The sequence below is a fragment of the Mustela lutreola genome, chromosome 12, assembly GCF_030435805.1.
Source record: "Mustela lutreola isolate mMusLut2 chromosome 12, mMusLut2.pri, whole genome shotgun sequence".
NCBI lineage: Eukaryota > Metazoa > Chordata > Mammalia > Carnivora > Mustelidae > Mustela > Mustela lutreola.
In genome coordinates this window covers 75,259,688-75,275,568 of record NC_081301.1, presented here as the reverse complement: position 1 = coordinate 75,275,568, position 15,881 = coordinate 75,259,688, and the positions used below count along the sequence as shown (strand labels likewise).

Below are 15,881 nucleotides of genomic sequence, written 5' to 3'. Positions count from 1 at the left end.
AGTAGATAAACTAAACGCCTGATCTTCTAGTCCAGGGCCTATCTGGATCCAAAGCCCATGCCCTTTCTTCTAAGCTATAGGAAAAGACAACAACAAGTAGCTGATTTGTAAAAATGAGTATTCACTTTACATAAGATTTCATTCACAGAAACAAGCTATGTATGTGACTTCTCAAGCAATGGCATCAGGGTAGATGGACCCCCGCAGTGAGAACCCACAGCCTGAGGCCTGCCTTGATTTTGCCAGAGCCTCATGGTAGCACTTAGCGTAAGGCCCTTCTTTGCTCTGCTTAGGAACCTCAAATGACCAAACAAGGAAAGGACACATGACCCTGTTAGTCCTTATGACTCCACATGTGTATAGGACCTATGTGACTTCTTTCATAAAATAAGCTGTAACTGGGGTGCCTGGGTGGCTCAGTGGGTTATGCCTCTGCCTTCAGCTCAGGTCGTGATCTCAGGGTCCTGGGATTGAGTCCTGCATTGGGCCCTCTGCTCAGTAGGGAGCCTGCTTCCCCCTCTCTCTCTGCCTGCCTCTCTGCCACCTTGTGATCTCCCTCTCTGTCAAATAAACAAATAAAATATTAAAAATAAATAAATAAATAAAATCTTAAAAAAAATAAAAACAAAAAAATAAAATTGGGAAATACTGAACATTCTGTCTCTCACTTGAAGATTAATAGCATCCACTAGCACTCTCAAGGTCCTGAGAAGTCTTGGGTTCTCTCTAATCTAGCTAGCATTCCCGAAAATCATTTGTTCCTGATCCCCTTTTTCACCAAGACTGTTAATATCTTTGGAAAGTCTTAATCTTGAACGCATCATCTCGAGCAAGTGTAATTCAGGATTTCTAACAGATGGAGAGAAAAAGTTAGTACCCACCCCAACCTCAACCAAGGGGTTTTATGGGTTTCCACTTTCAGGCACCTTAGTAGCAGGAAGGAAAAACACTTCCTACTGCTAACTCCTACGGTGCCCCAAAGTTCAAGCTTCCCATCAACCATACTTCCCGTTCTGCCAGTGTCTTATACCAAGGAGGAAGGGCCAGGCCTACCCTATCTACAAGGAAGGAAGGGCAGAGTCACTACTTTAAAAAAAAAAAAATCCATAATTTTAGAGGTATTACTTTAAATGCTTATATTTAAATATCAGAAGCTCTGAGATAGAACCAGCAGTCCTCATAGGATATTCAGCAAAGACCCTTTTGGCATGTCCTTTAGGTGCTTTCAGGGCATCCAAGAGATCAAAACTATTTTCCTAATAATATTAAGGCAATATTTTCCCTTTACCATGCTGACATTTGCACTGAAGGTACATAAGGGTGGGTAAAACTGCTGACTCCTAGCGTGAATAGGGGACATGTCACTAGACTGTAACCAGGAGTCACTGTCTTCCTCGCTGTCATGCACTCACAATACAAACAAATGCCAGCCTCACTTAAGAATATCTTGATGGGGTCACCTGGGTGGCTCAGTGGGTTAAAGCCTCTGCCTTCGGCTCAGGTCATGATCCCAGGACCCTGGGATCGAGCCCCACATTGGGCTCTCTGCTCAGCAGGGAGCCTGCTTCCTCCTCTCTCTCTCTCTGCCTGCCTCTATGCCTACTTGTGATCTCTCTCTGTCAAATAAATAAATAAAATCTTTAAAAAAAAAAAAAAAAAGAATATCTTGATGGGGTCACCTGGGTTGCTCAGTAGGTTAAAGCCACTGCCTTCGGCTCAGGTCATGATCCCAGGGTCCTGGGATCTAGCCCCACATTGGGCTCTCTGCTCAGCAGGGAGCCTGCTTCCTCCTCTCTCTCTGCCTGCTTCTCTGCCTACTTGTGATCTCTGTCAAATAAATAAATAAAATCTATTAAAAAAAAACAAAAAGGAAAACCATCATTTGGGACACCTGGGTGGCTCAGTCATTAAGTGTCTGCCTTTGGCTCAAGTCATGATCCCAGGGTCCTGGGTTTGAGCCCTGCATCAGGCTCCCTGCTTAGTGGGAAGCCTGCTTCTCCCTCTCCCACTTGCCCTGCTTGTGTTCCCTCTCTCACTGTGTGTCTCTCTGTCAAATAAATAAATAAATAATCCTTTTTAAAAAAGAAAGAAAACCATCATTTCAAGGGAAATAACAATATTTGCTGCAAATGATAAAATTGAAGTTTCATGCAAAAATTAGAATTTTGGAATACATTTCCGCTGCAAGTCTGACAAGTTCCAATACTTAAAGACCCTGCTGGTAAGATCAGTAGGTAAGATTAGTGAATGTAATTACTTGATACTGTCTAATGATAGGCATCAACATTTGGAAGATCTGCATAATTTAGTAAACAAATATTTTCCACATGACCAATAAGTGACAATTTAGAATCATGTGATAAAAGATCCAAAGTACAAGATACAGTGAATTTTAAGGTATAAATATTAATGTAACAAAGACAGTTTCAAATTCCACATGGCCAGTAACCATTAGGAAATCTCTACTGGTTGAGTTTCGGTGTAATAGCAAAGTCAAAATATCCATAAATTATCTGAAAAAGCCATTAAAAGAGTCCTCGCTTCCAACTACAAATCTATATGAAGCTGGTTTTTCTTCATGTACTTCAACTAAAACAACATATTGCAGTGAACCAAAAGCTGAAGCAGATATGAAAATCTGCCTGCCTTCTATTAAGCCAGACATGTAAAGTGTGAAACAATTCCACTCTTACTAACTTCTTTTGTTTTGGAAAATAGTTATCCTTCATGAAAAAAGGTTATTTATTTAACATATAATCAGGCTATTATTGTTAGTTTTGAGCAAGTTAATTGTTTACATTTTTGTGTTTTAATTCTAATGTGGTAAATATTAATAGATACAGTCCTCATAAACAAAAGCTCTTTAGAGGACCTCATTTTACTTTATCTTATTTTTTTTTAAAGATTTTATTTATTTATTTGACAGCAAGAGATCACAAGTAGGCAGAGGGGTGGGGGGAAGCAGGCTACCCGCAGAGCATAGAGCCCTATGCGAAGCTCCATCCCAGGACGCTGGGATCATGACCTGAGCCAAAGGCAGAGGCTTTAACCCACTGAGCCACCCAGGCGCCCCTAGAGGACCTCATCTTAAAATTGTAAAGAAATCTTGTGAACAGGGCTCCTGGGTGGCTCAGATGCCCTGTTTTCAGCTCAGGTCATGATCCCAGGCCCTGGGATCGAGTTCCGCATCAGGCTCCCTGCTCAACGGGAGCCTGCTTCTCCCTCTCCTGCTCCCCATGTTTGTGCTCTCTTTCTCTTTCTCTGTCAAATAAATAAAATCTTTAAAAAGAAAAAAAAAAAATCTTGTGACCAAAAAGTTCAAGAGCTGCTATAAAAGAGGTTTCTTTCTAATACATATAAAAAGGTCTTGAGGAAAGATTTCTAACCAGAAAACTATGTTTTTAACTATACATTTTCCTATTTTCAAAAACTGGCAGAATATCCATTTGTGTACCAGACCCCCATGTAAGGAGGACTGGATGTATCTTGTTTCCCATGATTTCCCCAGTGACTTAAAATCTTCCCATACTGTGTCTGAATGGAAGGTGAGAAGCGTAACTCTGAACTCAACGTACGTTTATATAATATGAATACGTATACCTACCTCCCTTAAATACTGTCAAATAAGATGATTTCTTTGCTTGTTCAAAAAACCCAGCCTTCCACACTCAAGGGATGAAGTATTTTTTTCCTTCTAGAACCACTGACCCAAAGAGGAATAAAGACTCACTAACGTACAACTTCACTTTGTTTTCTGAAATTGTGTTTCTCTTCATCCTCTAAATCAATGAGCAGGTCCACAAGATTCTGCTTCATAAATATACCAAGTGAAGATATTAAAAGAGAAATGAGAAGGAGCTGAGAAGGTGTGAAGTAAGCGGACAAAGCGGTAGGAAAAGGGAAGTAACTGAGCAAAGGCAAATGAGATTTCACACATAATCCTTTCGAAAAACTTCTGAAGTGGGCGCCTGGGTGGCTCAGTGGGTTAAGCCGCTGCCTTCGGCTCAGGTCATGATCTCGGGGTCCTGGGATCAAGTCCCGCATCGGGCTCTCTGCTCAGCAGGAGCCTGCTTCCTCCTCTCTCTCTCTCTGCCTGCCTCTCTGCCTACTCGTGATCTCTCTCTGTCAAATAAATAAATAAAATATTTAAAAAAAAAAAAAAAAAAAAAAAAAAAAAGAAAAACTTCTGAAGTTCCAAAATGACCCTTGCCCCAGTAAAAGGAGTCGTCCAACAAGCCACCAACAAAAGGCATCCACGTACCTGGCATTTCTTCAGCTCTCGCTTCAGCTGGAGGACCGTAACGTGCTGAGGCCCTTCTCCCAGGCTGCCGAGGCCGTGGCTCCCTCTGAAGAAGGTGAACACCGCCTTCTTGACCTCCTGAGTCATGTTCAGCCACTCCTGCAGTTTGTGCAGCTGCTTTGGGTTCAGTTGGACGGCCTCCTTTAGGTCCACCAGGAAGGTAACGGCCTCCTCCACGCAGTTCTGGTAACTCAGACATTCGCCTTGCAGCTGGGCCACCTGCTCCTCCAGAGAATGGATCCTGTTTCTCTCGGGAGTCTCCTCTGGATGGATCTGGCTGGTTTGGCTGATGCTAGCCTGTTGGCTTTGCAAAGCTTCTCGAAGCAACTTGATTTCAAACTCCATTTCGTCCATTCGGTCTGACTCGGGGCTGAAGTTTAAGGTGGGCTTGTTTCTAATGTTGCGGGCTCGGTTGGCATATTTGAGGGAATTTAAGGACTCATCAAAATCTGAGGAGGATGGGCTGACACAAGTGATCATGACAGTCTTGGCGCTGCCTCCCAGGGAATCTTTCAGAAGCCGGGTAATTTTCGCGTCCCTATATGGAATATGTGAACTCTTCCTGCGGGGGTCCCCGAGAGCGCTGATGACGTTGCCTAAAGCCAGCAACCCGCTGTTGATCTGAATGGATTCTTTGAACCGTTCGCCAGTATTCCCTGTTTTGGTTACTCTTTCGGAGCCAGCCAAGTCCACAAAGTGGAACTTTGAGACAATCTGCCGATGGGAGTACCACAATCCGTCTTCACCTGCCTCTCTGTTTTTCTCCACTTGACAGATGCTGATTGTAAAAATCGCATGTGATCTACTGGAGTGCTCGTTCATTTGCGTGGTCCCTGTACGCCTGGCTGCATTCCCCATCTCCAGGAGACTCATCACCTCATCTGCGCTCTCCACCTGGCATTCTTTGGCCCCAACAATCACTTAAAACAGCAACAGCAAGTTTTTAAACCAAATTTTAATCAAAACCCAATTATAACAGTTAATATTGCCTGAACTGCCCAGGCTAAGAAAAGCTCTTAAAAATAAAAAAATCAATAGCACTTCAAACAATAGTGACATCAGCAACTTCATTAAGTAATTTTAGATAATCTCCCAAAGGAATGATTTTAATAGCATTCACTTTGATGCTTACATTCTAAAAGAAGTAATATATACATATATTTTAAACAATCTGGTTTCTTTGGAGTCACACTCAATTCTTTAAGATGGCTGACTAAAGAAAAACTCTTTATTCCAGTATTTTGACTTGTAGAGTCTAATGGACTTACTAAAAAAAAAAATAGATCAAACAGAAAACTCAAAAGAATTAATCAGTAGTAGATTAATGAAGAGAAATTCATGTCTTTTGAGTTTTGTTAATATTCAAGTCATCCTTAGGCTTATGGTTTTTGGTATTGTGTGGTCATGACCAATGATAAATGACAACTTCAGTGTAAACAAAATTGGTTATTCATCTTAAAAATAGGTATGCCCTATTTAATAGCAGAGTACAACGTAAACAAATGTGATGGCAATTAAAAAAAAAAAGTTTCTATTTCAAGAACAGCGGAATAAGAGCTGCAAATAAGCCAAAGCTTACTGCCCACATTATTTGTTTATATTCAAACATATTTCAAAAAGCAGCAGGCAGATTTGGGATTTGAATCAGAGCAGTAAAGCTCCTGATTCTGTGCTTGAATCAGTGTCTCGTTTCCTCTTTATACAGACCCTGTCATGTCACTGTCTTCTTGAAAAATGATCATTTTGGGGGCGCCTGAGTGGCTCAGTGGGTTAAGCCTCTGCCTTCGGCTCGGGTCATGATCTCAGGGTCCTGGGATCGAGCCCCACATCGGGCTCTCTGCGGCAGGGAGCCTGCTTCCCCCCTCTCTCTCTGCCTCCTTGTGATCTCTCTCTATATATATGTCAAATAAATAAATAAAATCTTTAAAAAAAATGATCATTTTGCTTTCATTATTTCTAACATGATACCTTAACAACTGAGAACATTTAAAGTTCTAGTACCTATACTACAAATGGGGAATGCTAAAAGATCAGCAATTATAAAATATGACAATGTAACTGTAAAGCAAAAAGTAACTTTCATAAATTTTTCCCGTTAGGCTACAGCTTAGCACTATCTCTGGTCCTCAAACCCAGCTGCAAATCACCTGGAAGTTTTATAAAAGAGAAAGTAGCAAGGCTCAGGCCCCATTCCAAACAAATTCATGAGAATTTCTGAAAAGTGGGGCCCGAAAGACAGTATTTCTTAAAAAGCTTCCACGATGATACTGATGGTGCAGCATCCCAGGCTGGATACGAAACATTGCTTCACACACAGGAAGTAAATAAATATGTCAAACAAATACACTTTGGTAGTGAATGGAACATTACATAAGACAGATGCCCTTTGGTCTTAAGACAATTTGTTGCATCTTCCCCAAACTTTTGCAGAACTGCTATTAGCTATTAAGTTTATCAGGAGGGATAGTGTATACTTCTGCATTATTTGACTCTTCTACAATAAACATGTGTCATATCTGTTATCTTCTTAAGAGAAGATAAAAACACTCAATAATTCTATTTTATATGATACAGAAGCTCAAAATGTTGGTCTGAAGTCTGTCCAGAAAAGAGAAACTATACTGAATTATCTACTAAGACCATAAACTACTATGTCTGCTTTCTTTCTAAAAATAACAAAACAAAAACCATTCTCTCCAAACATCGAGGAATGCCAGGGCTGCCAAGACAAGGCCAATTAAGAGATTAATTAATTAATTAAGAGATCACTGCCCCCTGCAGGCACTCTGAATGATCTTACTTTCCTAACTGCTAGGAAATTTCCTCAAGGAGTCAGTGACTCCTCAGGTGGGATCCTTTATCTCCAAGAAGGGTTCTACCTAAGTATCTTTTCTAAGACGGAAACACAGCCAAGTCAGTATTATTAATAATAGTGAAAATCTAGAAACAGCTTAAATGTCCAAGAATGAAACAATAATTTTAAAAAGCATAATACGTTCCAAAGACAAAATTACCACATGACCACGAAGAGTCATAAGTTTGAAACGGTGTGTGAAAATGCCCACAATATAAATATTAAGTGAAAAAATAAGGAACAATGTTACACATCAGGTTCTAAGTATATTTTTAAAAAATTTATATGTGCACAGAAAAAGAAATCTAGAAGGAAACACACCAAAAACAGAAGTTGTTCTTTCTGGGTTCTGGGATTAAAGATGATCTTCAACTTTCTTCCTTAAACTTTCCTATGTTTTCAAAGTGTTCTATGCTGAACATATTACCCTTTAAATCAGAAAAGCAGAAAGTGTTATTCTTTAAAATACTTACATTTTGACCCAACTAACCTTCTCCTATTTCCAGACAAATGGATATTTAATGAAATTAACAGGTTGTTAGCATAGAAATTCAGACCAGAAGAAGCACAACGATGGACAGTGTCAATATGGAGAAGAAAACATGTAAACAGTGCAAATTTTAAAAAGAGAGAGAGAAAGAGGGAGGAGGCGACAGAGGTGGTGGGACAAAATCAAAGAGGAAGAAAGGAGAATTTTGGAACAACTTGGACAAACACCAAAGGAAGAAGCCATCCCCACTCTGGGGAAAACTCTGGGAGGAAAAAAAAAAAAAAAGCACGAAAACTAATTTAGCCTATTTCAAAGTCTTGCTGGAGATCAACTCAGAGCAGGGGCAATTATAGAAAATAAGTACCTTGAATTACATCTTATTAACTTAGTGAACTATGTTTCACCTGGGTGATTTAATAGATATTGGTAATCAAAAAGTTACCCAATTTTAAAGTAAAAACAAATGCATTTTGCTTCGATGTCTGTTTTAAAGATTCTTTGGAATACATCCCGAAATTCAATTCAATCACATCTATTTGCTAATGAAGGCTATCAGTTAAGTAGGCTACTTTACCTGTGTTTCCTTTTTCGTCTTCTCGAATATGAAGATCCTTCATTGATGTTTCCAATTCTAGAAGATCTCTTAGGTCTTCCTTATATACTTCGATATAAGACACTTTAATACTAAAATCAATGCTAGGGTTCTCAGAGATGTTTTGAAATATTTCTTGGATAGCTCGAGGAATGATACCCTTTTGTCCTTCCACAACTGAAGCTAAAAATTTAAAGAAAGGACATGTGAAAATTAAAATATAAGAAAGGCTAGGGCGCCTGGGTGGCTCAGTGGGTTAAGCCGCTGCCTTCGGCTCAGGTCATGATCTCAGGGTCCTTGGATTGAGCCCCACATCGGGCTCTCTGCTCAGCAGGGAGTCTGCTTCCCTCTCTCTCTCTCTCTGCCTGCCTCTCCATCTACTTGTGATTTCTCTCTGTAAAATAAATAAATAAAATCTTTAAAAAAAAAAAAAGGCTAAAACCCTACATTTACAACATATTTTTATATAACTATATTATAAATTTTTAAAACCATAACTTCAAAATTCATGTGTAAAAGTTTCCACAATTTTTAAAGCAGTTTTAAAAATTTTAAATAAGCAGAAAAATAAATTGAGACTTAAGGTTAAATATGTTAAGCCAATTTAGAAACCTACCCACCATTTGTAGCATCGTTCCATGGGAAATACATTCCAAGATACAAAAAGCTGGCTTTCAAATGAACCTTAAAAACAGCTTCCAGGTTGAAAATTACCAATGTTTAGATCTTGGGCAGAATCCTGAAAATCTGAACCTCTCTATTAACTTGGACTGCCTTTCACCTAATTTAAGATGCAAGACTGCCATCATGTGGCAAGTAAAGGAAGCTACAGGTTTTTCTAATACAAAGGAAAAAATGAAGATTGAAGATTCTTTCCTTTTTTAAAAGATTTATTTTACTTATTTTAGAGACAGTGTGTGTCATACACAAACACTGAATCATAGAACACTACATCAAAAACTAATGATGTACTGTATGGTGACTAACATGTCATAAAAAAGAATAAATAAAATGGAATCATACCCCCAAAAAATTGTTTTAAAGAGAATCCGTGTGTATGTGCAAGTGGGGAGAGACTCCCACCTGAGTGTGGATCCAAGAGGATCCCAGGACCCTGAGATCATGATCTGAGCAGAAATCAAGAGTTGGTCACTTCACCCACTGAGCCCCCCAGGCAACCCTAAAGATCCCTTTTTTTTTTTTTTTTTTTTTAAAGATTTTATTTATTTATTTGACAGAGAGAGATCACAAGCAGGCAGAGAGGCAGGCAGAGAGAGAGGAGGAAGCAGGCTCCCTGCTGAGCAGAGAGCCCGATGTGGGACTCGATCCCAGGACCCTGAGATCATGACCTGAGCCGAAGGCAGCGGCTTAACCCACTGAGCCACCCAGGCGCCCCTAAAGATCCCTTTTTGAGAGTTTCCAAGAACTAGCCAACAGCATTATGTATAAATTACAGTGCAAAACATGTTTTGTAGATTAGCCAGAATGTAAGGCTGATTTGAAATAGCTCATTCATTCCCTATGTCAACAGATAACAAAGCACAGTAATTTAAAAAAACTTACCAGAATGCTGATTTTCAAATAATATAATAAAGTTTCAATATGTATTTCAGTAAGCTAAATATCACACTTTTCAATGTTATACTTACATTCCTGAGACAGACTGTTTCAAGAGAGAGAACTTGTAAAGTTTCATATCTCAACAGCCATTATTTAGCTATTATGTTATTTATAGAACACACAAGTGTTTCTAGAGAATGTATGCCTGGTACAAGTCAGTAAATCCAAGGTTCTGAGAAGTAGGAAAATGAATATTAGTAAATAAGCACCATATTGAAAAATAAGAGATTATTATTCTGCCACAGTGCCTAGCATGGTACCCCAGACACACTACAAATGCTTGACAAATTATTTATTGGAGAAAAAAAACCAGAATTATTAAAAAATCAAACAGCAGATGATTGATCAAGAACTGGGAGTCCTTAAAAGCCTGGGAAATTAAAAAATGCTTAACGATTTCACCAATATACCAAGAAATGTAACTTCAAACAACAAAGTATAATTTTTCACCTATCAGATGACCAAAAAAATATTTTGGATTTATAATATCCAATAAGTGACAAGGATACAAGCAAATGGCTTTCATATATTGGTGGTAGGAATTACAGGAATTTGGAAGCTGATTTGTCAGTATCTATTTCCCTTTAAATGTGCATTCACTTTAACTAAAAAAATCCACTTCTTTTATCTGTTTTATACAAATACTAACACATGGTGCAAAGTTAAATATACAAAGATATATACTGCAACTTTTTTATGATAGTATAAATCATAAATAACCTAAATAAATGTCTATTAATACTGGAATGGAGGAACTATGATCCATTCAAACTATGGAATATTATATAGTCCAAAAAATGAGATGAAATTCTATGACCTATACAGGAAGTAATGGAATATTTTATATTGTCAAATGCAAAAATAAAGTTATAGAATCAGAGGTATAATAATTCATTAAACAAATAAAACAAGAAAAAAAACTACATGTGTATTTCTAAAATGCCTAGAAAAACATCTAGAGAGAGACCCATATAAAATTTCTAATGGAAAGGGAGAAATAAGAAACAACACCACAGATAGACAAACAAACATAACAGAATACTATGAAAACCTGTATGACAACAAACTGGACAACTTAGAAGGAATGGATAAATTCCTAGAAACATATAACCTACCAAAACCAAAACAGGAAGCAATAGAAAATTTGAACAGACCAATCACTAGCAATGAAATTGAATCAGTAAGCCAAAAACTCACAAAAAACAAAAATGCAGGACTAAACGGCTTCACAGAAGAATTCGACCAAACATTTCAAGAGTTAATACCCATTCTTCTCAGGGCACCTGGGTGGCTCAGTTGGTTAAGCATCTGGCTCTTAATTTCAGCTCAGGTCATGATCTTAGGGTATCAGGCTCTCCACCCAACAGAGTCTGCTTGTCTCCCTCTCTCTCTCGCTCTCATTCTCTCTCTAAAATGAATAAAGAAATCTTCGGAAAAAAGTTAATACCCACTCTTCCCAAACCATTCAAAAAAACCAAAATACAAGAGGAAAGAAAACTTCCAAATTCAAGCTTTAAAGCCAGTATCACCCTGATAGCAAAACCAGATAAAGACACCCCCCCAAAAAGAGAACTAAAGGCCAATATCTCTCATGAATATAGATGCAAAAAATCCTCAACAAAAGACTAGTCAATTGAATCCAATGATAAAATTTAAAAAATCATACCACCATCAAGTGGGATTTATCCCACAATCCCAGTGTTCTTTAATATTTGCAAAACTATCAATGTCATACATCATATCAATAACAGAAAGGATAGGGACACCTGAGTGGCTCTGTTGGTTAAGCAACTGCCTTCGGCTCAGCTCATAATTCTAGGGTCCTGGGATCCTGCTTCTCCCTCTGCCTGCCTCTCTCCTTGCTTGTGCTTGCGTGCTCTCTTTCTCTCTGACAAATAAGCAAATAAAATCTTAAAAAAAAAAAAATAACAGGGGCACCTGGGTGGCTCAGTGGGTTAAGCCACTGCCTTCGGCTCAGGTCATGATCTCAGGATCCTGGGATCGAGCCCCGCTTCGGGGGTCTCTGCTCCGCAGGGGGCCTGCTTCCCTTCCTTTCTCTCTGCCTGCCTCTCTGCCTACTTGTGATTTCTGTCAAATAAATAAATAAAATCTTTTAAATAAATAAATAAATAACAGTAAGGATAAAACCACAGGCTCATTCAATAAATGCAGAAAAAGCATTTGACAAAGTGTAACATCCATTCATGATTTAAAAAAAAAAAAAAAAAAACCTTCTGCAAAGTAGGTCCAGAAGGAATATATGTCAACATAATAAAAGCCATCTATGAAAAGCCCACAGCCAACATCATAGTCAACAGTGAAAAACTGAGAGTTTTCCCCCTAGGGTCAGGAATAAAACAAGGATGTCCATTCTCACTACTTTTTTCAACATAGTACTACAAGTCCTAGCCTCAGCAATTAGACAACATAAAGAAAAAAAGGGCATCCAAACTGATAAGGAAAAAGTAAAACTCTCACTATTTGCAGACAACATGATACCATATATAGAAAACCCTAAAGATTGTACAAAAAAATTACTAAAACAGATAAATGAATTCAGTAAAGCCTCAGGATACAAAATCAATGTTCAGAAATCTGTTGCATTCCTATGCACTAATTATGAAGCAGCAGGAAAAAAATTAAATAATCCCATTTAAAAATCCCATTTAAAATCCCACCAAAACCAATAAAATATCTAAGAATAAACTTAACCAAAGAGGGGAAAGACCTATACTCTGAAAATTATAAAACACTGATGAAAGAAACTGAAGATGACACAAAGAAATGGAAAGACACTCCATGCTTATGGACTGAAAGAAGAAATACTGTTAAAATACCCACATTACCAAAAGCAATCTACACATTCAATGCAATACTATCAAAATACCACCAGCATTTTTCACGGAACTAGAAAAAACAATTCTAAAATTTGTATGGAACCACAAAAGACCCTGAAGAGCCAAAGCAGTCTTGAGAAAGAAAAACAAAACTCTAGGGTATCACAATTCCAGTTATATTCAAGTTATATTAAAAAATTTCAGCAATCTGGGGAAAAACTGAGAGCTTTTCCTCTTAGGTAAGGAAGACAGCAGAGCTGTCCACTACCACCAATACTGTCCAACATAGTACTAAAAGTCTTAGCCTCAGGAGTGAGACAACAAAAAGAATTAAAGGCATCTGAATCAGCAAAGAAGTCAAACTCCCACTCTTTGCAAATGATATGACGTTTTACATGGAAAACCGAAAAGACTCCACCCCAAACTGCCAGAACTCATACAGAAATTCAGTGACATGTCAGGATATAAAATCAATGCACCGAAATCAGCTGCATTTCTATACACCAATAACAAGACAGAAGAGAAATTAAGGAGTCAGTTCCATTTACAGTTGCACCCAAAACCGTAAGATACCTAGGAATAAACCTAACCAAAGAGGCAAAGAATCTGTACTCAGAAAACTATAGAGACTCATGAAAGAAATTGAGGAAGACACAAAGAAATGGAAAAAGTTCCAGGCTTATGGATTGGAAGAACAAATATTGTGAAAATGTCTATGCTACCTAAAGCAACCTACACATTTAATACAATCCCTGATCAAAATACCATCAACTTTTTTCACAGAACTAGAACAAATAATCCTAAAATTTATATGGAACCAGAAAAGACCCTGAATAGCCACAGAAATGTTGCAAAAGAAAACCAAAGCTGGTAGCATCACAGTTTCGGACTTCAAGCTCTATTACGAAGCTGTCACCATCAAGACAGTGTGGTACTGGCACAAAAACACACACATAGATCAATGGAACAGAATAAAGAACCCAGAAATGGACCCTCAACTTTATGGTCAACTAATCTTTGACAAAGCAGGAAAGAATATCTGATGGAAAAAAGACAGTCTCTTCGGGAAGCCTGGGTGGCCCAGTGGGTTAAGTCTCTGCCTTCCACTCAGGTCATGATCTCAGGTTCCTGGGATCGAGACCCACATCAGGCTCTCTGCTCAGCAGGAAGACTGTTTCCCCCCACCTCCCTGTCTGCCTCTCTGTCTACTTGTGATCTCTGTCAAATGAATAAATAAAATCTTAAAAAACAAACAAACAAAAAAAAAACAGTGTCTTCAACAACAAACACTGTTGGGAAAACTGGATAATCACATGCAGAAGAACAAAACTGGATCACTTCCTTACACCATACAGAAAAATGACTCAAAATGGATGAAAGACCTGAATGTGAGAGAGGAATCGATCAAAATCCTAGAGGAGAACACAGGCGTCAACCTCTTTGACCTTAGTCAGAGCAGCTTCTTACTAGACATGTTTCCAAAGGCAAGGGAAACAAAGGCAAAAATGATCTATTGGAACTTCATCAAGATCAAAAGCTTTTGGGGAGAGGGGGAAGAAAGATAAAAAGTTTTTGCACAGCAAAGGAAAACAGTCAACAAAACCAAAAAACAACTGACAGAATGGGAAAAGATATTTGCAAATGACATATCAGATAAAGGGCTAGTATCCAAAATCTATAAAGAACTTAACAGGGCGCCTGGGTGGCTCAGTTGGTTAAGCGACTGCCTTCGGCTCAGGTCATGATCCTGGAGTCCTGGGATTGAGTTCCATATCCGGATCTTCGCTCAGCAGGGAGTCTGCTTCTCCAGACTCTGACCTCTCTCCTCTCATGCTTTCTCTTATTCTCTCTCTCTCTCTCTCTCAAATAAATAAAACCTTATAAAAAAGAAAAGAACTTCCCAAACGCAATACCCAAAGAACAAATAACCCAATCAAAAAATAGGCAGAAGCGGGGCGCCTGGGTGGCTCAGTGGGTTAAGCCGCTGCCTTCGGCTCAGGTCATGATCTCAGAGTCCTGGGATCGAGCCCCACATCGGGCTCTCTGCCTGCCTCTCTGCCTGCTTGTGATCTCTGTCAAATAAATAAATAAAATCTTTAAAAAAAAAAATAGGCAGAAGAACATGAACAGACATTTCTCCAAAGGTATCCAGGTGGCCAACAGACCCATGAAAAGATGCTCAACATCACTCAGCATCAGGGAAATACAAATCAAAGCCACAATGAGATGATATCCCCTTACACTAATGGCTAAAATTAACAAGTCAGGAAAGGACAGATGCTGGCTAGGATGTGGAGAAAGGGGAACCCTCCTACACTGTTGGTGGGAATGCAAGCTGGTGCAGCCACTCTGGAAAACAGTATGGCGGTTCCTCCAAAGTTGAAAATTGAGCTAACCTACGACCCAGCAATTGCACTACTGGGAATTTACCCCAAAGATACAAATATAGTGATCTGAAGGCTCACCTGCACCCCAATATTTATAGCAGCAATGTCCACAAGAGCCAAACTTTGGGAAAACCCCAGATGTCCACCAACAGATGGATGGATCAAGAAGACATATATATATATATATATATATATATATATATATATATATATATATATTGCAGCCTTCAAAAAATGAAATCTTGCCATTTAAGAAACGGGGCAGAGGATCATACAGGAAGAGAGGAAAAAACAAAACAAGATGAAACCAGAGAGGGAGACAAACCATAGGACTCTTAATTATAGGAAACAAACTGAGGGTTGCTGGAGGGGTGGGGTGGGGGTGGAGGGCTGGGATGATGGGGTGATGGACATTGGGGAGGGTACGTGTTGTAATGAGCACTGGGTATAAGACTGATGACTCACAGACCTGTACCCCAGAAACAAATAATACATCATATGTTAATTAATTGAATTTAAATGTAAAAAAACTGCAGTAATCAAAACAGTATGGCACTGGCATAAAAACAGACACAGACACAGACACACAAATAGAACAGAACAGAAAACCCAGAAATAAACCCATAATTATATGGTCAATTAATCTTAGGCAAAGGAAGAATGATTATACAATGTGAAAAAGACAATCTCTTCAACAAATGGCGTTGGGAAAATCAGACAGCTGCATGCAAAAGAATGAAACCGGAACACCCTCTTCTACAATACACAAAAATAAATTAAAAATGGATTGAAGACCTAAAT

At 38.7% G+C, this 15,881-nt stretch overlaps 1 protein-coding gene across 3 annotated transcripts in view; it reads right to left on the bottom strand.

Annotated features, from left to right (window-relative positions):
- KIF27 (kinesin family member 27) overlaps positions 1-15,881 on the bottom strand; it is a 93,142-nt gene that overhangs the window by 66,125 nt on the left and 11,136 nt on the right. For 2 of the 3 annotated variants that reach the window (XM_059141206.1, XM_059141207.1), the window contains exons 3-4: positions 8,219-8,419; positions 4,262-5,220 (exon numbers count right to left, since the gene is read on the bottom strand). In XM_059141206.1, the coding sequence (XP_058997189.1) occupies positions 4,262-5,220; positions 8,219-8,419 (1,160 nt within the window). The remainder of the gene's footprint in view (positions 1-4,261; positions 5,221-8,218; positions 8,420-15,881) is intronic. The other variant, XM_059141208.1, reaches the window with a different exon arrangement.